At 41.9% G+C, this 24,308-nt stretch overlaps 1 protein-coding gene across 4 annotated transcripts in view; it reads left to right on the top strand.

Moving 5' to 3' along the window:
* Positions 1-24,308, top strand: part of UNC13B (unc-13 homolog B) — a 247,593-nt gene that overhangs the window by 188,726 nt on the left and 34,559 nt on the right. For 3 of the 4 annotated variants that reach the window (XM_023203253.2, XM_031933996.1, XM_023203254.2), the window contains one exon: positions 15,897-15,943. In XM_023203253.2, coding sequence (XP_023059021.1) covers positions 15,897-15,943 — 47 coding nt within the window. Of the gene's footprint in view, positions 1-328; positions 2,846-13,510; positions 13,534-15,896; positions 15,944-24,308 lie in introns of all 4 variants that reach the window. The other variant, XM_031933998.1, reaches the window with a different exon arrangement.

Genomic DNA, 24,308 nt, shown 5'->3' with positions numbered 1-24,308 from the left:
AGTACTGAATTTTGTGAAAGTTCAAATAAGGAGTTACTCATTGACCTTACCTCATCTACCTCCCAGCAGCTTGTCTCAATACCGTTGACTTTGGGTACTTGCCTAGAACACAAGGACTTTATTTTAATTTTACACTGATACTCTAATGGGAAGCTAATGAGAAAGAACTGACTGCCCATAGCCTTTAAGGCTGGGGTTGGGAGGCAGGTCAGGGTTGATTCCTATAATCTTAGAAGATAATGTTTTTATTCCTGCTTGACAACTTGATTCAAACTAAAATCATCCTGCTACTTTCTGACCTGAGTGCACTATTTTCCTTTTTCACTAGCTACAGGATAAATCAAGCCAGGATCCAGGGGCATGTGCCAGGTTTGGAGGCCACACATGGGGCCATTCCAGGCAGCACTGTGGGCTAAACCCAAAGCATCCGCCAGCAATAATTGCTAGAAACAAACTGAAAAGAGCAGGACAGGCTGTTGCCTTCCAAGGTAATCTCTATTAAGCATCCTGACCAGAAATAAGAGGAAGAAGCAGAGAACCCCTCAGACCCTGAGGGAGAAAATGAAGCGATTGTTGCAAGAGTCAGAGGAAGAAATCATGGTTACCTTGGGACCCTCCTCCAGGCTTTCCCCAGATAAGGCTAAGGCAGAGACCATGTGTAGCACCAAGAGCAAATCCTCTGGCCCTGCTGGATCCTTACCAGAGGACAACTCCCTGCCCCCATGCTGTGGGTCAGCAGCCTTAGCCATTGGTGGAGATAGTGATGGGGACCTGGCCCAGCTTTGCAGCTTTGGGCAGCAGAACAACAGCCAGCGTTCTCTGGGCTCCACTGCCTATGTTTCAGGGTCTGGTTCTCTGGATCCCTCATCTGTCAGCATAACCACAAGCTGTCATGAGCTCCCAGAGGGGAACCAAGCCAAGACCCTTTTGTCCAGAGGCCATGGCCAAGGCTGTAGCCGTGAACAGCGGGAACCTTTGGGGGATGTAGTAGAATACATCATCAGAGAGCTGCAAGGCATCAGCCATCTCCAGACTGAGATTGCTGAGCTGCGGCAGCACTTGAGCCAAGTCCGGGGCTCCGTGGATGAAGTCTCTAGCTGTGTAGACTCAGTACTGAGTGAAATAGAAGGCTTACAGGTGAGCAGCTGTTCCCTGGCCAAGGTGTGTGAGGGGGAAAAGGCCCAGGAACCGCATGTGGACAGACCCAGTGAGGAAGCCATTCTATATTTGTATGGCCTTCCTGAACAAGATGGAGAAAATACTATGGAACTGGTGGAAAGCTTTCTAGCCAAGCACCTTTGCGTTAATGGCATGCAGTGCAACAGGTACATTAAAAAGGCTTACAGGGCAGGCACATCCCCTTCCCCTAGACCCACTGTTGTGAAGCTTGCCCATCTAGAGCATAGAGACTTCATCTTGCAGAAATCCATCCTCTTGCAGAATATGGGAGTCCGAATTGCCACCAGAGAAGAACCAAGCTGCCCACAGGCTTATAAGAATCCCCAAAAGGAGTCTATATCATTTTTTCAACAACAACATCAGGATTATTGTCAGACTTCTTTAAACCAGGATGAACCAGTTCTTCAGATGGAAACAGGGGACAGGGGACCCATAACAGGAACATATCAGATGAAGGCTCAGGATCAACATAGAGAGCACCAGGCCCCTGAGCAGCAAGGCCCTTGCTTTCTGCTCCAGAACAATTTATCAAAGGAAAGTGATGTGCCCAAGCTAGGGGATGAAATAAAAGGAACATCAAGAACATCTCAAGTTATCAGTGGCAGCTGTGATGAACTGTCAGAGAAAAAGCCTTCTCTGTCTACCCCCCATCAATTTGAGGAACCTGCCGTAGTATTAATCTCAAAAGAGGAGGATTCTGGGAAGTTGCAGTTTTTCAAACAGTACAGCCACAAAGGTGAAGCATATAAAGTAGGAAAACCAGAAAATGACTGCCACGATAAAAGTGAGGCCAGCAGCTGCCTGTCACTGTCTGGGTTGCTGAAGACAGAGAGAATAAACACGGAGGACAAGCTCCTGGGTTGTGAAGCTGGGCTCGATATTCTGAGCCCAAAGGAACTAGAGGACCTTTTGGCAGACAAGTCCAGAAGGCTTGCAGCTCTGAGCTGCGACAGCATGATGGAGGAAATTATCATAGGGCCTGAGACTTTCAGTGACATGATTCATATTGACTTGAATGAAGAGGAGGAGTGTGCTGCTCACGTCCTTAAGGATGTCTTTGACAAGTCCTCTTGTGTTCTGGGTGGCTCTCAGGAGGATGGGGATGTGGAAATCAAGTTTTATACAAGTAAACTGGGCCGAGCAATTCACCACTTTCGTTCTGCTCTGCAGGGTGTGTTTCAGAAGCTGGAGAACAGTGGGTCCATCAGTCCTGAGGACCTGGAAAGCAATGAGAGTGGTTCCCAGTCAGAGAACAGTGATCGACTTCTTGGGACAGTGAGTTCAGGGTGTGCCCAGGATTGCTCACTGGAGAGTCCTGGGAGTCAGGGGAGTGAAAGCTTGCTCAGTGTGGTCTCTGGTGGAGTTGGCATCTCTACACAGGGAGAGCAAACCCCTCAGGATCCAAGCAACTTCTCTCTTGCTTCTAATAACTCATTGCCAAGTTTTGCTCTGGCTCCATGTCTGGGAAGTGAGACTTGTTCCAGGCCTGAATCTCCCAAACAGGGCAGACTGAGCCTAGAGCAAGTGTGTACAGAGACTGTTTATCTCAACAAGTGCATCAACAATTTTAAGAATGTTCTAAGAGAGAAAAGACTAAGGCAGAAAAAACTTTTGCACGAGCTAGTACAGAAGGCAAACCGTCTCTCAGTAGAAGACATGCACTCAGGTATTCTGAGTCCCTATTTAACAGGGTCCCAGCTGGCTAAAGTATGGCCTCCATCTGGCCAGCATGAGACCTGGTGTGGTGGCAAGTTTAATAAGGTGTTGATTGATGTCCATAGCTTGAATCAGGCTAAATTACTCAAGTAGAGAGCTTAAGCTAATCCTGTGGGAATTGGAGTGAAAGAGGGTTCTCAAGCAAGAGGAAGCTGTCCTTAGGGAGCTTCCAATCTCTTGTTGGGTTGCTATACCTGTTCAAAAGAGGGAGGAGCATCTGGAGCGGAAGTAGTTTGCAGCTGCAGAGCTTTTAGGATATCAGATGTAAAGAAAGGGTGGGAGTGAGAGGCAGGAGTTGGGGATGAGACATACTTGCTCACAGGCACTAGGACGGCTGAGAAAGAATCCTGTGTTGCATTTAAAAATTCTTCTCCGTGGCTTTTTTGCTGAGATAAGATTGCCATTTCCCCGGTAGCTAATGAGGCTTCTCTCACAGGCCTCTGTGGGAATTTCCCCTACCCCATCCTGTCTCTTCCTAGTACCTGACTTGCTGACACAGAACCTTATTTCTGATTTGGGGCATCCAGGAGCTACTTATAGTGCTGACCTAGCCCTAGAACCCAGCGTTGCCCTCCAGCAGTCTTACTCCCTTTCTTCCATCTCCCCCTAAAAGCTGTTCACCTGAGAGCTGGCAAATGGAATGTTTTTTGACTACAAGAAGTAAGAGAACATTTTTCTAGGCAGTATGGAGATATGTAGCTTTAAAATTACTCCTCCCAATCAAAATTAAATTTATCCAAAGAGCATATGCTATATTCATCCAGTTTTAAATTTAAATGGGGTTGTCCTCTTATGCATGTAACCTGATTAATCTTCCTAAGGCAACATCTAAATTATGAGGCATATTGTGTTGGCAAAGGTGTGAGGGAATATGCACTTGTACATTGCTGGTGGGATGGGAGTATAAATTGGCATAATCTCTAAGGAAGGCAATTGACAAAATTTATCAAAATTACAAATATATATACCCTTTAAGTCCTCAACACCATTTACAGGAATGTATCCTGCAGACATATTTTCACATGTGGAAGTGACATATGTACAAGGCTATTTTTGAAGCATTGCTTTTAATAGCAAAAATTAAAAATAACCTAAACATTCATTAGGAAATACTGGTTAAATAAATTATTGACATGTCCAAACAATGGGATATAGTACTGTGTAGCTATAAAAAGAATGAGGTAGCTCTCCTGAAATGGAAAGTTATCTAAGATATATTGACATACAAAAAAAAAGCAAAGTGCAGAGCAGTATGTATAAGATGCTTTCATTTGTATAAAAAGAGGGAAAAATACAATACACATACTTATAATGTCTGCTTGTATGTGTATAGAATATCTAATGAAAGATATGTAAGAAACAGGTACATTGTTGCCCATGGGGAAATGTATTAGGTGAACTAATGGAAAGGGAGGGAGATTTTTCTCTGTGTGCCTTCTTTTAATTTTTAGAATTTGAATCATATGAATATAATACTAAGCCATAAAGTTACATTTAAAAATGAAAATTATGTCATTCTCTTTTCAAATTTCCCTAGAGCTCCTTCTTAGAACTTATCAAAGAGTCTAAATTCCTTCACTTTGCATCCAGGGTCACTGCAATTCGTCTCTAGTTTATATTTCCAGGCTTATCTCCCTTTGTCCCACCATAAGTTTTTCAAAAGGAAGCTTTGCTGTCATACAAATTTGCCTTGCACTTTCTATTCTTAGCATATTCATATATACATGCTTCCTTCTAATATAAAATGCTATTTGCCATTTCAACCTAGCAGAATTTACCTATTCTTCAACATATATCGCTTCTTCCAGGAAGCTTTCTGAGGCAGTAGTTCCTCAGCTGTAAGGGATTTCTCTCTCTTCATAACTTTGCAGTCTCTTTTTCTTCTTCCCAGGCACTGAGAAATTATTTCAGTACAGCAACAATAGAAACAACAAATATCAAAGCAATACTTCTTACAAACTGTTTAAATATTGGTGGAGTTGATGTTAGCATGAGCACCAATGACGAGGACACTTGTGTCCGACTCTTCAGCTTGCAGAGTTTCCTTTCTGGGCTGCATCCTTCTAGGCAATGCAGAAACTTGTGGCGCTGTGGTAGGCAGGTGGTAGTAGCAGCAGTCGTGATGAATAGAAGGTTTTCTAAAGCACCAATAAGAAAGCAAGCCACAGTTCTGGGTCCTATCCAAGACTCTGTCTGGCCTGAGGGCTGCAGAAAGAATCATGGACAGGGTGCTCCAGCACTCCTATGCATAGAGCAGGCCAAGCACACAGGCCAGACTCTCACCAGATAGACTTCATTGGAGCAGTCCCTTAACCTAGTAAACCGATTCAGTATCACAGAGACTGCCAGCATAACAAAGCATTTGAAAACTCTGCTTTCTTTACGGTTCTGCCTGGGATCTTTTAGGGCCTAAACTTACTAGTTGTAGCTTATGATTAATTTGAGTTAGTTTTCATCTTTTTTTTCTTGGTATGTGCCAGGTACTGTTTTAAGTACTCTCAGGTGTATTGTATAAAATTCAATTCTTTTATTCCTGTCACTCCACCAAAATAGCTTTGGTCAGGGCCATTAGATGTCCATCATATTGCCAAAGTAATGGTTCATTTTCAGTCTTCTTTTTATCAGTCAACAATTTGACACAGTTGATAATCACTTCCCTCTTTTTATTATAACAGCTTTATTGAGTTATAATTCATGTGCCATAAAATTCACCTTAAAGTCACTTAAAAGCATAGAATCAAATGTTTTTTAGTTTATTCACAGTTACGCAGACATCACCACTATCTAATTTCACAACATTTCCATCACCCCATAAGAAACCTCTTACCCATTGGCAGTCACTCGCCAATTCTCTTTGCCTCCCAGCCTCTGGCAACCATTAATTTACTTCCTGTTTCTATGAATTTACCTATTATGGATATTTCATATAAATGGATTTATAAAATATGTGCCCTTTTGAGTCTGGCATAATGTTTTTAAGGATGTTGTAGCATGTGTCAATACTTCATTTCTTTTTCTGGCTGAACAATATTTATTGATGGATTTTTTTTTTTTTTGAGACGGAGTCTCGCTCTGTCGCCCAGGCTGGAGTGCAGTGGCCTGATCTCCGCTCACTGCAAGCTCCGCCTCCCGGGTTCACGCCATTCTCCTGCCTCAGCCTCCCGAGTAGCTGGGACTACAGGCGCCCGCCACCCTGCCCGGCTAGTTTTTTGTATTTTTTAGTAGAGACGGGGCTTCACTGTGTTAGCCAGGATGGTCTCCATCTCCTGACCTCGTGATCTGCCCGTCTCGGCCTCCCAAAGTGCTGGGATTACAGGCTTGAGCCACCGCGCCTGGCCGATGGATTTTTTTTTTAATCCATCAGTTTGTGGACATTTGAGTTATTGTTACCACTTCTTGCCTATTATGAATAATGCTGCTATGAACATTTGTATACAAGTTTTTCTATGGAACTATATTTTCAGTTCTCTTGGGTATTTACCTAGAAGTAAAATTGCTGGGTCATATGGTAATTCTGTTTACCATTTGAGGAACTGCCAGACTGTTTTCCAAAGTACTGTACTATTTACATTCCCACCCGTAACAGATGAAGGTTCTAATTTCTCTACATCTTTGGCAACACTTGTTATTATCTTTTTTATTATAGCCATCCTAGTGGATATGAAGTGGTATCTCATTGTGGTTTTGATTTGGTTTGATTTGTGTTCACTCTAGTGACTAATGATGTTGAACATCTTTTCATGTGCTCATTGGCCATTTTTCTGTCTTCTTTGGAGTAATGTCTATTAAGCCTTTGCCCACTTTTAAATTGAGTTTTCTTTCCTTTTGTTTTTGAGCTGTAATAATTATTTATATATTCTGGATATAAGTCCCTTATCAGATATATTATTTGTAAATATTTTTTCTCATTCTGTGGGTTGTCTTTTCACTTTCTTAACAGTGTCCTTTGAAGCATACATTTTTTTATTGTTTTGTTTTTTCAAAAATCCTGTTGGCCAGTTCTGGTGGCTCAGGTCTGTAATCCCAGCACTTTGGGAGGCCAAGGCGAGAGGATCACTTGAGCTCAGAAATTTGAGGCCAGCCTGGCCAACATAGTGAGACCTTGTCTTTACTAAATATCAAAAAACAATTTTTTGTGCTAAAATATACGTAACATAAAATTTATTATTTAAACCATATTTTTTTCTGAATGTTATGTGAAACATTTTAACTATTTAAAAAGGTATAGTTCTATAACATCAAGTACTTTCATATTGTTCTGCAACCATCACTACTGTTCATCTCCAGAATGCTTCTCATCTTGCAAAGCTGAAACTCTGTACCTATTAAATAATAACTCCTCACCCCATCTCAACCCAGTCCCTGGTAACTGCCACTCTACTTTCTGTCTCTATGAATTTGATTACTCTAAGTACCTCATGTAAGTGGAATCAAATAACGTTTGTCCTTTTTTGACTGGCTTATTCCACTTAGCATAATGTCCTCAAGGTTCATCCATGTTGTAATGTGTCAGAATTTCACTCCTTTTTAAGGCTGCATTGTATCCCATTATACACATATATCACATTTTATTTGTTCACTCATCGGGACACACATTGCTCCACCTTTTGGCTATTGTAAACAATGCTGTTCTAAACAGGGGTGTAAAAATATCTTTTTGAGTCCCTGCTTTGATATCTTTTGGCTATGTACCCCAAAGTGAATTGATCAAATTATATGGTAATTCTAATGTTTTGAAGAATCCCCATACCATTTTCCATAGTGGCTGCACTGTTTTACATTCCCACCATCAGGGCACAAGGGTTCCTTCCAATTTCCTACATTTTCTTCAACACTTGTTAGTTTCTGTTTTTTTTTTTTTTTTTTTTAAGTAATAGCCATTGTAATGAGTATGAAGTAGAGCACAAAAGTTTTAAATTTTGATGAAGTGCAATTTATCCATTTTTTTCTTGTTTTGATTGTGCTCTTGGTGTCACAGCTGAGAAATCATTGGTTAATCTGAAGTCTGAAAGATTTGGTTCTATGTTTTTTTAAGTCTTTTGCTTTGTTTTTTTTGAGACGGAGTTTCGCTCTGTCGCCCAGGATGGAATGCAGTGGCGTGATCTCGGCTCACAGCAACCTCTACCTCCTGAGTTGGAGCAATTCTTCTGCCTCAGCCTCCTGAGTAGAGTAGCTGGGATTACAGGCATCCACCACCAAGCCTGGTTAATTTTTTGTATTTTTAGTAGAGAGGAGGTTTCACCATGTTGGCCAGGCTGGTCTCAAACTCCTGAGATCTGAAGTGACCTTCCCGCCTTGGCTTCCCAAAGTTCTGGGATTACAGGCTTGAGCCACCGCACCCAGCCAGTTTTGAGTTAATTTTTGTGCATAGTATCAGGTAGGAGTATGCTTTATTCTTGTGCTTTATTCATATGCTTTATTCTTGTGCATATGGATATCTAGTTGTCCCAGAATGATTTGTTGAAAAGATTACTCTTTTTTCATTGAATACTCTTAGCACTCTTGTCAAAAATCAATGACTATAAATGTAAGAGTTTATGTCTGGACTCAATTTTATTCTATTGATATTCAGTCTGTCTTTGTGCTCAATTCCTTCTTTTTGAAACACTTTCTTCATTTGGCTTCCAGAACCCCTCTCTGTCTTGGTTTCCCCCTTTCCCCCAACATTACTGGCCATTCCTTCTTAGTTATCTTTGCTCTTCCTCTAGGATCTTCCTCTAGGATGCAACCTTGTAGCATCCTAGGATTCAATCTTGACTTCCTATACTTACTTCCTAGATGATAATCTTTCAATCCCGTGAGTTTCATAAGCATTCCCAGGTTTACATCTCCAGCCCAGACATCTTCCATGAACACCAGACTCCAAATCCATCTAACACCTCCATATGGATGTAAAAAGGCATCTCATTTGACATATCCAAAACCAAACTTCTGATCCTTCTTCCCAAGCCCCTGCCAAACCTGCCTTTCCTATTGTCTTTCTTACCCATCAGTGGCATCTTTATTCTTGCAGCTACTCAGGCCCAATCCATAGAGTCATTCTTGACTCCCCCTTTTCTCTCACAACCTGTATTCAGTCCATTAGTAAATTCCACTTCCTCCACCTTTAAAAAATATCTTGAATCTTGCCACTATTTCTACCTCCACGACTGTCATCTTTGTTTAAGCCACCATTTTCTCTCATCTAGATTACTGCAATGGTCTCACTAGTCTCCCTGCTTCTAGAATCTTGTTCCTCTACAGTCTGTTCTCACAACAATCAGAGTAATCCCCATAGAGCATGAGTCAGGTTATATCACTTCTCTGCTCAATGATTTCCTGTCTCACTCAGAATAGACACCAGCATTCTTACAAAGGTCTGTAGAGCCCTATTTGAACTGGTACTTTATTGCAAACTTGCTGTTTCTCCACACCAATTATGCTCTCACCTCAGGCTTTGCATTTGCTATATGTTCTTCTGAAAATACTTTTTCCCAGAACTCCAAATGACGTCTTTACTAATTTCTTTCAAGTGTCTGCTTTGATACCACCTGTCAATGAGGCCACCCTAACAACCTGTTTTTAGGTTTTTAATAACAACTCTACCTCCATCATCAGGGGGCATTATCTTTTTCCCTTATCTGAACTTTTCAGCAGAGTTCCTATCACATGTGACATAGTATATTGTTATTTCTTATGGAAAGCAGACCCTGGAACAAGAATGCCTGTTATGAATTTTGGCTTTACCACTTGCTGGCATCTTTCTTAACCTCTCTGATCTTCAATTTAATTATCAAAGAAGTGGAGGTAATAATGGTATTTACCCAGTGTGGAGTTGTGAGAAATAAATGAGCTTACCCAAATAAAATGCCAGATACAAAATAAGTGTTTGATTAGTATCAGCTACTATCATCATCTTCAACAGTGTTTTGTTATCTGCTCCTCTTACAAGAATAAAAGCCTCTCAGGATCAGAGAGTTTATCTCATTCATTGCCACATCACCAGCACTGACTGAGGACAGTGCCTAGTGTGCACATTAGGTTCTTTTAAAATTTTTTTAGTTGAATTTTTGTTTTAAAGACAGAATCTCAGTCTGTCACCCTGGATGGAGTGCAGTGGAGTGATCAGAGCTCACTGCAGCCTTGATCTCCTGGGCTCAATGGATCCTCCCAACCCAGTCTCAAGTAGCTGCACTGCACATGCAGGCACATGCCACCACTATAGGCATATGCCACCACAGCCAGCTGATTTTTTCATGTTTTGTAGAGATGAGGTCTCACTGTTACCCAGGTTGTTCTTGAACTCCTGGCCTCAAGTTATCCTTCCTCCTGCCTTAGTCTCCCAAAGTGTTGGGATTATAGGCATGAGCCACCATGACCAGCCCTTAGTATAATAGGTTCTTAAGAAATGAATCCTTGCAATAACCCTGAGAGGTAGTTGTTCTTATACCTATCTTTTTATAGGCAAGGAAATGTAGGCTCAAATAAGTTGAGCATCTCAAGTCTTTTGACTCTCAATAATGGAGTTAAGATTGTATTATTGGGTACACTGAGGGGAGGGCTGGTGAGGAGGAATGTCACTTCCTTATAAAATGGACCATCTGAAAGAGTGAGAGAGATCATTCTTAGGGGGTCAGGGGTTTTCCTGCAAAGCAGTTGTTTTGTAGACATTTATAACTTAACCTGCAAACAAATCTAAGTAGAAAAATCCTAAGACATTTTAGGGAGTTAGGAAGCAGAGAAAGTTTGATTCTCAACAAGAAAATAATTGTTTTTTAATGTTTGTCCAATGGGTGGGACAAACTGAAGAGCCAGTATAGCAGTTCCTCAGGGTCTGCAAATGGTACTGGCTACTGGTTAAGAGACTTATACCTTCTCTGGTTGGGCAGGTGACACTTCTTAGAATAGCTGTTGTTTTCTGAATACTGAAAGTTATAGTTTTCTTTTACTACATACAAATGATAGGTGATGTGCTAAGCCCTCAGGCTACAAAGGTGAAATAATATATAATCCTTTTTTTCCTGAAGAAGTAGTATAAAGTGAGAAATAGTATAAAGGGAGATGTTTATACAGACATCTACAATATACGATACTACAAAACAGTATTAACGACATACTGTCTTAGAAGTATGGACATAGAATGGTGGAGACTGGGGCAGCTAGTGGAGAGGCACCTAATCCTACCTTGGGAAGGAAAGCAGATAAAGAAATTTCACAGAGTCATTAGTATTTGAACTAAGTCTTAAGGAATATGCCTGAGTCCACCCAGTAGGCTGGGTGTGGGAGGGAGGTGTGAAAAGTCTCAGATGTGATAGACAGTGTTCAGTAAGACTTGAATACAGGACACGTGAGGAGCGGAAGGAAAGTAAGCTAGAACTGTAGGGAAAGTACAAATCTTGAAGCACTTTATGTGCTACAGTAAGCAACGGGGAGAATTGATGCAGTTAAGCAAAGAAAAAAATGCGATCAGAATTTTGAAATGGGAAATGTGGAGTATGGATTGGAGAGGAGCAAGTCTAGTGGCAGAGAGGTCAGCTTGGAGTCTCCTGTTATAGTCCAGTTAAGAGAAGATGATAATGGCGGTGTGAAATGGAAAGGCAGGAGTGGATGCCAGAGATATTTAGGAGAGAGAAGGTACAGAGCTGAGTGATTGGATAGGGACAGAGTGCAGAGAGGGAGAGATCCATTGTCTGGCTGGGGACAGGAGGAGAAGTTTAGAGATGGAAGATACAAGTTTAGTGTTTGGATATGTTGAATTTGAGCTAAGCATGCGATATCTAGGTGATACACACTAAACAGTGGTTAATGTGTTGTGATAAAGTAGGTATCTGAAGGTTAGGTATAACTCCTTTGAGAAGTGGAAGAAGGACCTGACTAATGGAATGGAGAAACTTATCAAGTGACACAGAGGGCCCAGTTGAAGTTAAAAATCTGCATCTATTTGCTCTGGTTCTCATCTGTACAATAGTGGGACTTGTCAAGGCATTATATGTTAAATACCATGAGAAGGATGAATGTAACTTAGGTGCACTAGGATGGCCTTATTAACTCTTGCTTGCGTGGGCATCAGAGAATGCTTCCCAGAACTGTGCTTTGGAGGAAGAGTTAAATTTTCCTCTATAGAAAGGAGGTGTGAGATGCTATTTCAGGGTAATGGAACAGAATGAGTAAATAAATATGTGGGGTTTTGAGTATGTGACTTCTTTGTGAAACAAGACAGTTAGATTCTAGGAATGTATATGGGGTCCGGAAAGAGGCAGAGGAGAGGAATTTGGGGATTTGGGTCAGATCATGGAGAGCCTTGATGATTCTGTCAATGGATTGATTGGATTTTAGTCTTTAGGCATTATGGGGAGATCTGTGGGGAACAGAAGGACACAATCAACTTTGACATGGTTGTAGAATGTATTTAAGATAGTGGAGGGGGAGAGGTACATTTCCATTTTGAGTCATGGGGTCAGTTAAAGGATTGCCTAATTTTCTTACTCAAAGGGAACACATTATCCTGAGGGGTTGGGATGTAGATATGGGAGAGATATGTCCCCATTCCAGGAAGTGTCTTTCTCATCTTTCCCACCTTCCTGGAGCTATACTGTTTTGGAGGATTCCTGGTCAGCTAGTCCAGGACAGGTGACCCATTAAGTAGGCAGAAATAGCTTGAAAAATTGGGAACCTGTGAATTCGATTCTTGAATTCTTCCCTCTACTTGTGATGTAATATCAATGGGCCTTTAAAAGAGAAAAGAATGTGGTGGGGCACTAATGGACCAAGGTGGGTGGACTTTCCTTACAGAAAGAAGCCTGTTGGCCTATCCATGTATGGCCTAGAAGGCAGTGTAGACTCTGATGAATAGAAAAGGAGTAATCTTTATTTTTATCCTGTTATGGCTTTATTGGACCTTTCTGGAAATGTTAGTTTCCTTTAGAGTATTGTCCTGGGTTTGATAAATAATCAGATTTGGGATTGCAGTCATGGTTTTATCATCTAGATCACTGTGATTTCTATTAGGAAAGCTGCCAGTCAATGCCCCCAGGCCTGTAGCCGTTCAGCATCCTGGTCCTGGACTTAACTCTAGGCCCTACCCTGGCCCAACTTAATTTTGGGTCTGAGAAACAGGCCAAAGCTCATTGGGTGAATGTGTGGCCAAGCCTGCATTGCAAAATGGAAAAGGCTCAGCCACCAGGGCCTTTGGAGTTTGAGGTCTTACACCAGATCTAGAATAAGCTCATGTGGCTTCTGAGGAAGGAAATCACTCTGTGCTCAGCCAGCTTAGATAGCCTGTTGGAGTGGTCCTTGGTAACAAAGCTGGTCTTGCAGCCTTGGCAGCCCTGACCCTTGATGCAGGCTACTTTGGAAAGGGGAAAAGGATGACTGGAACCCCTGGGTAGATTTTGTCCCTTGATTTAAGTAGCTCCAGGGATGTTCCAAACTAAAAAGCCTTGGCCAGCAAATACAGGTAGGAAGGATTCTGGAAGCCAGTCAGCTGGGCTCTGTGAACTGCCTAGTTGTCCGGAGGACCTCTCCCTCTCTTCCATGTCCGTTGGAGTTTAGCTGGCATTTTCTTTGGGTTCCTTACTTATGGGACTGAATCTACTAACCTTTCTGCCCTTTTTTTCTGCTCTTTCTCTCCTTGCAGAAGGAAAGCGAGGAGCCCTTCAGGTTGTGCCTATGACCCTTTGGGTCCTTTTTTGTCTATTTCCCTCCCCTTCTTCCCGAGCACTGTATGTGTGTGTGTATGTGTGTGTGTGTGTGTGTGTGTGTACATGCACATGTGTGTGCATGATTTGTGCCTCTGAGCTTTGGCTCATGCAGTCTGTTTTTCTGAAAAGCAGTTTGTGTGCATGCTCCTTGCTTGTATGTGGTCCTGCAGATATCCCTGGAGCACATTGTGAGAATGTGTGTGTACCAGCATGGATGTGCATTCAGTGTAGCATGTGTGTGCTTATACTTATACCCAGTTTGACTCCCCCAGACACTGATTACCCTCCTTTTCTCCTACTCTGCTCAGTGTGTGTCCATTTTCTACCTGTTGCTGCAAACTCTGGCATATGCTGTAAAACCTTGGCTGAGCCTAGCACGCATGTGTACTTTGTATTTGAGAGCAGGCTTTGCTGCAGGCATTTCATGCCTCTTGCCTGAGGCCCTAAGTGTGAAGGTACTTGTGCTCTGAACAGGCTTCCTGACCTCTCAGTTGAGCACAGGCTTCTGTAGACCTATTGTGTGGTTTCCCAAAACCATATGAATGCATAGTATACTAATGCCCTGTGCTTGCAGGCACTGGCTTTTGAAGACCATGAGGATTTGCTTTGCCTGTGATTTGGGCCATAGTAAACACTGTGAATCCTCCTCAGATGAGTTTCTGCAGATCACTGTATACTCTGAAGCTTGTGTTCTGAAGCCATAAGCCTAGGATCCATGCTCACCATGTGTTTCCTTCAGACACAAGTTGTATGTGCAGGCTTTTGCAGACATATTGTTATCCCCTCTGAGCACAGGAAATGTGCATGATCTGAGCCAGGCTCTCAGAGACTTATTGTGACTTTGTTTCCTTAAGCTCAGTGGTTTCTGGCAAATATCTCACTCTAAGTAGGAAATAAGAATCTGCTGAGTGTGGTGGCTATTGCCAGATGGAAGATAAGTTCTGGTTGGTAAGATCTGGGGACTTAGGGATTGGCTCCCCCACACTCAACCCTTACCCCTTCCATAAGCAACCTTAGAAGACTTGCAGTTTTTCTGTTACTTCCCACCTACTGTTGTTTCTTCTATACTATCCTCATTGTCTTTTGCTTCAGCCACTTCTGGCTGCCTTTTGGATCTGGCCCTTCCATTACCAATATCATCCTACCAATAGAAAGGATAGGAGGCAGATGGGGTGGAATGGGGGCTCTGGGCAGTAGGGAGATAGGCTTGATTAAAACATAGACAACCTAAGAGGAGTCTTAAATCCAAAATTCATGTGAGCCTACTGCTGACCCAGGTAATTCTCCCTCACTTTTCCATCACTGTTAGCTCTGTCCTGTCTGTCCCTATTCTCCTTTGTATTGCTTCTTTCTATCCATAACTTCTCCCCACTTTAGCTCTCCAAAACATCGCTCACTGTTCAAAGCTAAGCACCTTAATTTTGCCTCCCTTCTGGAGCTCATTTGCTCCAGGATAGTTAGGAGGCAGGGAAGTTGTTGGGGGTGGAAGAAAACAAGGAGGAGCAGGAAGCCCCAGACCTGTTAGCCTGAAAAAAGCATGTGCTATTGGATCTCTGGAGCACTGTGGCAGCTTTGGAACTCTCTGCATGCCGCTTGAAGGATTTGCTTTTGTTTATTTTGTTTTCTTTTGGTACAGAAACCTTTAAAAGGTGATTTTTGAACTGTTCCCTTCCTTGAATTATTTGGTGCCTCAAGTTTTGACTTCTCATTCTAGGGCCTATAGAATTAACTAGAATGATAATCCAAGTGTCTACCCTGGGTTCTGTTGTTATATAGAATTTATTAAATGGAGAGAATATACTCAGTGTCAGTGAGTCAGGGGTTCAAGGCACCCAAACTAAATCCAACCACAAAATGAGATAGGAATCCAGAGAGACCAGGTCTGACTCTGGGACATTAAGGGAGTTTAGGAACATAGCTGGAAGAAGACCGGACTGTATATGAAGGTGTTGTTTTGCTTTAGTGAGGCCTGGAAGCCTACATAGGCCCTTCTCCTGTGCTTGGTTTACTACTGTCTATACCAATGGCTCATATAAGAGTGATATGAGTTCTACCATTCCAGTAGACTTTAGCCCTGGGACCTCAGTGAGCCAAAGCTCCCTTGTGTCCTATTCACCAAGGAGACAGGTATACCACTCATTTCGGCAGCCTGCTTGTTGCCCTGGCTGATCAGGACATTGGCTTAGATGTCAGATAGGCTGTCACCACATGGTGAATGTGACTTACACTGCTCTGGGCTTGTATTCTACTGCTCGCTGCTTGGGTTACAGGCAATCTCCCATCTTTCCCAGGATCTAACTTGTTTCCTATCTCTTTTTAAAGATTCCAGATGATGGTGACCCCTCTCTGCCTCAGTGGCTCCCAGAAGGGTAAGTGATTCCCTGCAAGATTTCTGTGGATTGTATTCAGTATCTCTTGACGCTTTTACCCTTTCCCCTGAGAAGCAGGGGAAAGAGCTTCATAAGCTGCATCCTGGGGAAGGAAAAGGTTCCACTATAGGTTGGTTGCTTCTCTGAGGCAGAGGAGAGAACTCTGCTGACGGATTCCTCGGACGCAGAAGAGGGATCTTTGCAGAATGGTTACGCTGGGGCAGGGGAGGGAGCTTTGGGGCTTTCTCATCCTTGCCTCTATAACTTCTGGTCCATCTTTTCATAGTGGTGATATACTCTTTAGGTAGAGCAAAGAGGAAATTAGAAAAATATCTACATTTGGAAACATGTTCTTTTCATTTCTTTTGTTTTTTAATTTTCGTGGGTGCGTAGTCTATGTGTGTGTGTCTACTTATGAGTTACATTAGATATTTTGATACAGGCATACAATGTGTAATACTCACATCAGGGTAAATGGGGTATCCATCACTTCAAGCAGTTATCCTTTCTTTGTGTTACAATCCACTTATACTCTGTTATTTTAAAATGTACAATAAATTGTTGTTGACTGTAGTCACCCTGCTGTGCTATCAGATACTAGACATTATTCATTCAGTCCATTCCATTGTTGATGGTGTGGCTGATTAAGTTACTCCCTAGGCTTGGTCCTGTTCCAGCTGTTGTGAGTCATCTACTTATTCCATTCCACTGTAGTCAGGACATAAGTAACATCCCTTTCTGAGCTCTGTATGTTCTGTCTGTGCTTCTTGTTTGGGAGTTTCAGACCTATGTGATTGTCATTTTAAGTCATTTTAAGCTGCTCAATGTGTTTAATTAAAGAAAGAAGAGAGTTCAAGTACCTTCCCATTCCCCACTCCTTCCCACAAATATCACCAATTACTTATCTGTACCTTCCTTTTCCCTTTTTCCTACAAAGGCTTCTGACATCAGAATTTTCAGTAGTTGCTTCCTCTTGTGGCCAGGGAAGAAGAAAGATCAGGTAGATGATCTACTACATTTTTACATGCTCCTTTCCCTTGCAATTTGTTGTCTTTTAAAAAAAAATTTTTTTTTTAACTTTTGTTTTAGGATCAGGGGTACATGTGCACATTTGTTATATAGTTAAACTCGTGTCACAGGGATTTGTTGTACAGATTATTTCATCACCCAAGTACTATAATAATAGTTATTTTTTCTGCTCCTCTCCCTCCTCCTACCCTTCACCCTCAAGTAGACCTGTGTCTGTTGTCACCCTCTTTGTGTCCATGTGTTCTCATGATTTAGCTCCCACTTACAAGAAAGAGCATGCAGTGTTTGGTTTTCTGTTCCTGCATTAGTTTGCCGAGAATAGTGGCCTCCAGCTCCAGCCATGTTCCTGCAAAGGACATGATCTCGTTCTTTTTTATGGCTGCATAGTATTCTGTGGTGTGTATATACCATATTTTCTTTATGCAGTCTGCCGTTGATGGGCATTTAGCTTGATTCCATGTCTTTGCTATTGTGAATAATGCTGCAGTGAACATACTCATCCATCTGTCTTTATGGTAGAACACTTTATATTCCTTCTGGTATATACCCAATAATGGGATTGCTGAGTTGAATGGTGGTTCTGTTTTAGTTTTTTGAGGAATCGCCACACTGCTTTCCACAATGGTTGAACTAATTTTACACTCCTACCAACAGTGTATAAGTGTTCTCTTTTCTCTGCAGTTTTGTCAGCATCTGTTTTTTTTTTTTTTTTTTTTTGTTTTTTTTTTTTTTATATATATATTTTTCTATTATTATACTATAAGTTCTAGGGTACATGTGCATAACGTGCAGGTTTGTCACATATGTATACTTGTGCCATGTTGGTGTGCTGCACCCATCTACTCATCAGCACCCATCAATTCGTCATTTATATCAGGTTTAACTCCCAATGCAATCCCTCCCCCCTCCGCCCCATGATAGGCCCCAGTGTGTGATGTTCCCCTTCCCGAGTCCAAGTGAGCTCATTGTTCAGTTCCCACCTATGAGTGAGAACATGCGGTGTTTGGTTTTCTCTTCTTGTGATAGTTTGCTAAGAATGATGGTTTCCAGCTGTATCCATGTCCCTACAAAGGACGCAAACTCATCGTTTTTTATGGCTGCATAGTATTCCATGGTGTATATGTGCCACATTTTCTTAATCCAGTCTGTCACAGATGGACATTTGGGTTGATTCCAAGTCTTTGCTATTGTGAATAGTGCCGCAGTAAACATACGTGTGCACGTGTCTTTATAGCAGCATGATTTATAATCCTTTGGGTATATACCCAGTAGTGGGATGGCTGGGTCATATGGTACATCTAGATCTAGATCCTTGAGGAATCGCCATACTATTTTCCATAATGGTTGAACTAGTTTACAATCCCACCAACAGTGTAAAAGTGTTCCTATTTCTCCACATCCTCTCCAGCACCTGTTGTTTCCTGACTTTTGAATGATTGCCATTCTAACTGGTGTGAGATGGCATCTCATTGTGGTTTTGATTTGCATTTCTCTGATGGCCAGTGATGATGAGCATTTTTTCATGTGTCTGTTGGCTGTATGAATGTCTTCTTTTGAGAAATGTCTGTTCATATCCTTTGCCCACTTTTTGATGGGGTTGTTTGTTTTTTTCTTGTAAATTTCTTTGAGTTCTTTGTAGGTTCTGGATATTAGCCCTTTGTCAGATGAGTAGATTGCAAAAATTTTCTCCCATTCTGTAGGTTGCCTGTTCACTCTGATGGTAGTTTCTTTTGCTGTGCAGAAGCTCTTTAGTTTAATCATATCCCATTTGTCAATTTTGGCTTTTGCTACCGTTGCTTTTGGTGTTTTAGACATGAAGTCCTTGCCCATGCCTATGTCCTGAATGGTACCACCTAGGTTTTCTTCTAGGGTTTTTATGGTATTAGGTCTAACATTTAAGTCTCTAATCCATCTTGAATTAATTTTTGTATAAGGAGTAAGGAAAGGATCCAGTTTCAGCTTTCTACTTATGGCTAGCCAATTTTCCCAGCACCATTTATTAAATAGGGAGTCCATTCCACATTTCTTGTTTCTCTCAGGTTTGTCAAAGATCAGATGGCTGTAGATGTGTGGTATTATTTCTGAGGACTCTGTTCTGTTCCATTGGTCTATGTCTCTGTTTTGGTACCAGTACCAAGCTGTTTTTGGTTACTGTAGCCTTGTAGTATAGTTTGAAGTCAGGTAGTGTGATGCCTCCAGCTTTGTTCTTTTGACTTTGGATTGTCTTGGCAATGTGGGCTCTTTTTTGGTTCCATATGAACTTTAAAGCCATTTTTTCCAATTCTGTGAAGAAACTCATTGGTAGCTTGATGGGGATGGCATTGAATCTATAAATAACTTTGGGCAGTATGGCCATTTTCACGATATTGATTCTTCCTATCCATGAGCATGGTATGTTCTTCCATTTGTTAGTGTCCTCTTTTATTTCACTGAGCAGTGGTTTGTAGTTCTCCTTGAAGAGGTCCTTTACATCCCTTGTAAGTTGGATTCCTAGGTATTTTATTCTCTTTGAAGCAATTGTGAATGGAAGTTCAATCATGATTTGGCTCTCTGCTTGTCTGTTACTGGTGTATAAGAATGCTTGTGATTTTTGCACATTAATTTTGTATCCTGAGACTTTGCTGAAGTTTCTTATCAGCTTAAGGAGATTTTGGGCTGAGACAATGGGGTTTTCTAAATATACAATCATGTCATCTGCAAACAGGGACAATTTGACTTCTTCTTTTCCTAACTGGATACCCTTTATTTCTTTCTCTTGCCTGATTGCCCTAGCCAGAACTTCCAACACTATGTTGAATAGAAGTGGTGAGAGAGGGCATCCCTGTCTTGTGCCAGTTTTCAAAGGGAATTTTTCCAGTTTTTGCCCATTCAGTATGATATTGGCTGTGGGTTTGTCATAAATAGCTCTTATTATTTTGAGGTACGTTCCATCAATACCGAATTTATTGAGCATTTTTAGCATGAAGGGCTGTTGAATTTTGTCAAAGGCCTTTTCTGCATCTATTGAGATAATCATGTGGTTCTTGTCTTTGGTTCTGTTTATATGCTGGATTATGTTGATTGATTTGCGAATGTTGAACCAGCCTTGCATCCCAGGGATGAAGCCCACTTGATCATGGTGGATAAGCTTTTTGATGTGCTGCTGAATCCGTTTTGCCAGTATTTTATTGAGGATTTTTGCATCGATGTTCATCAGGGATATTGGTCTAAAATTTTCTTTTTTTGTTGTATCTCTGCCAGGCTTTGGTATCAGGATGATGTTGGCCTCATAAAATGAGTTAGGGAGGATTCCCTCTTTTTCAATTGATTTGAATAGTTTCAGAAGGAAAGGTACCAGCTCCTCTTAGTACCTCTGGTAGAATTCAGCTGTGAATCCATCTGGTCCTGGACTTTTTTTGGTTGGTAGGCTATTAATTATTGCCTCAATTTCAGAGCCTGTTATTGGTCTATTCAGGGATTCAACTTCTTCCTGGTTTAGTCTTGGAAGAGTGTAAGTGTCCAGGAAATTATCCATTTCTTCTAGATTTTCTAGTTTATTTGCGTAGAGATGTTTATAGTATTCTCTGATGGTAGTTTGTATTTCTGTGGGGTCGGTGGTGATATCCCCTTTATCATTTTTAATTGCGTCTATTTGATTCTTCTCTCTTTGCTTCTTTATTAGTCTTGCTAGCGGTCTGTCAATTTTGTTGATTTTTTCAAAAAACCAACTCCTGGATTCATTGATTTTTTGGAGGGTTTTTTGTGTCTCTATCTCCTTCAGTTCTGCTCTGATCTTAGTTATTTCTTGCCTTCTGCTAGCTTTTGAATGTGTTTGCTCTTGCTTCTTCAGTTCTTTTAATTGTGATGTTAGAGTGTCAATTTTAGATCTTTCCAGCTTTCTCTTGTGGGCATTTAGTGCTATAAATTTCCCTCTACACACTGCTTTAAATGTGTCCCAGAAATTCTGGTATGTTGTATCTTTGTTCTCATTGGTTTCAAAGAACATCTTTATTTCTGCCTTCATTTCGTTATGTACCCAGTAGTCATTCAGGAGCAGGTTATTCAGTTTCCATGTAGTTGAGCGGTTTTGATTGAGTTTCTTAGTCCTGAGTTCTAGTTTTATTGCACTGTGGTCTGAGAGACAGTTTGTTATAATTTCTGTTCTTTTACATTTGCTAAGGAGTGCTTTACTTCCAATTATGTGGTCAATTTTGGAATAAGTGTGATGTGGTGCTGAGAAGAATGTATATTCTGTTGATTTGGGGTGGAGAGTTCTATAGATGTCTATTAGGTCCACTTGGTGCAGAGATGAGTTCAATTCCTAGATATCCTTGTTAACTTTCTGTCTCGTTGATCTGTCTAATGTTGACAGTGGAGTGTTGAAGTCTCCCATTATTATTGTATGGGAGTCTAAGTCTCTTTGTAAGTCTCTAAGGACTTGCTTTATGAATTTGGGTGCTCCTGTATTGGGTGCATATATATTTAGGATAGTTAGCTCTTCCTGTTGAATTGATCCCTTTACCATTATGTAATGGCCTTCTTTGTCTCTTTTGATCTTTGATGGTTTAAAGTCTATTTTATCAGAGACTAGGATTGCAACCCCTGCTTTTTTTTTGTTCTCCATTTGCTTGGTAGATCTTCCTCCATCCCTTTATTTTGAGCCTATGTATGTCTCTGCATGTGAGATGGGTCTCCCGAATACAGCAGACTGATGGGTCTTGACTCTTTATCCAGTTTGCCAGTCTGTGTCTTTTAATTGGAGCATTTAGTCCATTAACATTTAAGGTTAATATTGTTATGTGTGAACTTGATCCTGCCATTATGGTATTAACTGGTTATTTTGCTCGTTAGTTGATGCAGTTTCTTCCTAGCCTCGATGTTCTTTACATTTTGGCTTGTTTTTGCAATGGCTGGTACCGGTTGTTCCTTTCCATGTTTAGGGCTTCCTTCAGGGTCTCTTGTAAGGCAGGCCTGGTGGTGACAAAATCTCTAAGCATTTGCTTATCTGTAAAGGATTTTATTTCTCCTTCACTTATGAAACTTAGTTTGGCTGGATATAAAATTATGGGTTTAAAATTCTTTTCTTTAAGAATGTTGAATATTGGCCCCCACTCTCTTCTGGCTTGTAGAGTTTCTGCCGAGAGGTCTGCTGTTAGTCTGATGGGCTTCCCTTTGTGGGTAACTCGACCTTTCTCTCTGGCTGCCCTTAAGATTTTTTCCTTCATTTCAACTTTAGTGAATCTGGCAATTATGTGTCTTGGAGTTGCTCTTCTGGAGGAGTATCTTTGTGGCGTTCTCTGTATTTCCTGAATTTGAATGTTGGCCTGCCCTACTAGGTTGGGGAAGTTCTCCTGGATGATATCCTGAAGAGTGTTTTCCAACTTGGTTCCATTTTCCCCCTCACTTTCAGGCCCCCCAATCAGACGTAGATTTGGTCTTTTTACATAATCCCATACTTCTTGCAGGCTTTGTTCATTTCTTTTTCTTCTTTTTTCTTTTGGTTTCTCTTCTCGCTTCATTTCATTCATTTGATCCTCCATCGCTGATACTCTTTCTTCCAGTTGATCGAGTCGGTTACTGAAGCTTGTGCATTTGTCACGTATTTCTCGTGTCATGGTTTTCATCTCTGTCATTTCCTTTATGACCTTCTCTGCATTAATTATTCTAGCTATCAATTCTTCCACTCTTTTTTCAAGATTTTTAGTTTCTTTGCACTGGGTACGTAATTCCTCCTTTAGCTCTGAGAGGTTTGATGGACTGAAGCCTTCTTCTCTCATCTCGTCAAAGTCATTCTCTGACCAGCTTTGATCCACTGCTGGTGATGAGCTGCGCTCCTTTGCAGGGAGAGATGCGCTCTTATTTTTTGAATTTCCAGCTTTTCTGCCCTGCTTCTTCCCCATCTTTGTGGTTTTATCTGCTTCTGGTCTTTGATGATGGTGACGTACTGATGGGGTTTTGGTATAGGTGTTCTTCCTGTTTGGTAGTTTTCCTTCTAATAGTCAGGACCCTCAGCTGTAGGTCTGTTGGAGATTGCTTGAGGTCCACTCCAGACCCTGTTTGCCTGGGTATCAGCAGCAGAGGTTGCAGAAGATAGAATATTGCTGAACAGCGAGTGTACCTGTCTGATTCTTACTTTGTAAGCTTCCTCTCAGGGGTGTACTCCACCCTGTGAGGTGTGGGGTGTCAGACTGCCCCTAGTGGGGGATGTCTCCCAGTTAGGCTACTCAGGGGTCAGGGACCCACTTGAGCAGGCAGTCTGTCCCTTCTCAGATCTCAACCTCCGTGTTGGGAGATCCACTGCTCTCTTCAAAGCTGTCAGACAGAGTCGTTCGGGTCTGCACAGGCCTCTGCTGCTTTCCCTGTTGTTTTTTAGCTGTGCCCTGTCCCCAGAGGTGGAGTCTACAGAGACAGGCAGGCTTCCTTGAGCTACTGTGAGCTCCACCCAGTTTGAGCTTCCCAGGGCTTTGTTTACCTACTTAAGCCTCAGCAATGGCGGGCACCCCTCCCCCAGCCTGGCTGCTGCCTTGTGGTTAGATCGCAGACTGCTGTGCTAGCAATGAGGGAGGCTCCGTGGCTGTGGGACCCTCCTGGCCAGGTGTGGGTATAGTCTCCTAGTGTGCCCGTTTGTTTAAAGCGCAGTATTGGGGTGGGAATTACCCGCTTTTCCAGGTGTTGTGTGTCTCAGTTCGCCTGGCTAGGAAAAGGGATTCCCTTCCCCCTTGCACTTCCCAGGTGAGTCAATGCCTCCCCCTGCTTCAGCTCTCGCTGCTCGGGCTGCAGCAGCTGACCAGCACCGATTGTCCGGCACTCCCCAGTGAGATGACCCCAGTACCTCGGTTGAAAATGCAGAAATCGCCGGTCTTCTGTGTCGCTTGCACCGGGAGTTGGAGACTGGAGCTGTTCCTATTCGGCCATCTTGCTCCGCCCCCCAAAAATCTTAGTTTGTCTTCTTTTAATCAAGGATGAATCATTGAATGAGCTACTGCCTTCTTTTATTGAAAGATTGTTTATGTTTAAAAGAATGTATTGGCTTAAGAGATTCATATTGTAGTTTCTGGAATTAGCTACAAAGTTGTAGCACCAGTTGCTTCAATGATCTTTAGTTTTTTTTCCTTCTAATAATTGTAAACTACATACATATCAATGGGACATATCCAGACTATTTTTAAATGTAGCCATGCAGTAGTTTTCTAAATAATTCCCTACTGTCTTTCTTCCTTTTGTTTCACCTTAGTCCTTAGAAGCTGTCCTAAGTATAGAACTTCCCTCGGTCTGGTAATCTCATTAAAAACAAAGCTCATGGCCGGGCGCGGTGGCTCAAGCCTGTAATCCCAGCACTTTGGGAGGCCGAGATGGG

This window comes from Piliocolobus tephrosceles, chromosome 14 (genome assembly GCF_002776525.5).
Source record: "Piliocolobus tephrosceles isolate RC106 chromosome 14, ASM277652v3, whole genome shotgun sequence".
Classification (NCBI taxonomy): Eukaryota; Metazoa; Chordata; class Mammalia; order Primates; family Cercopithecidae; genus Piliocolobus; species Piliocolobus tephrosceles.
Note: the sequence above shows the minus strand (reverse complement) of the source record. Positions and strands in the feature narration are given on the sequence as shown.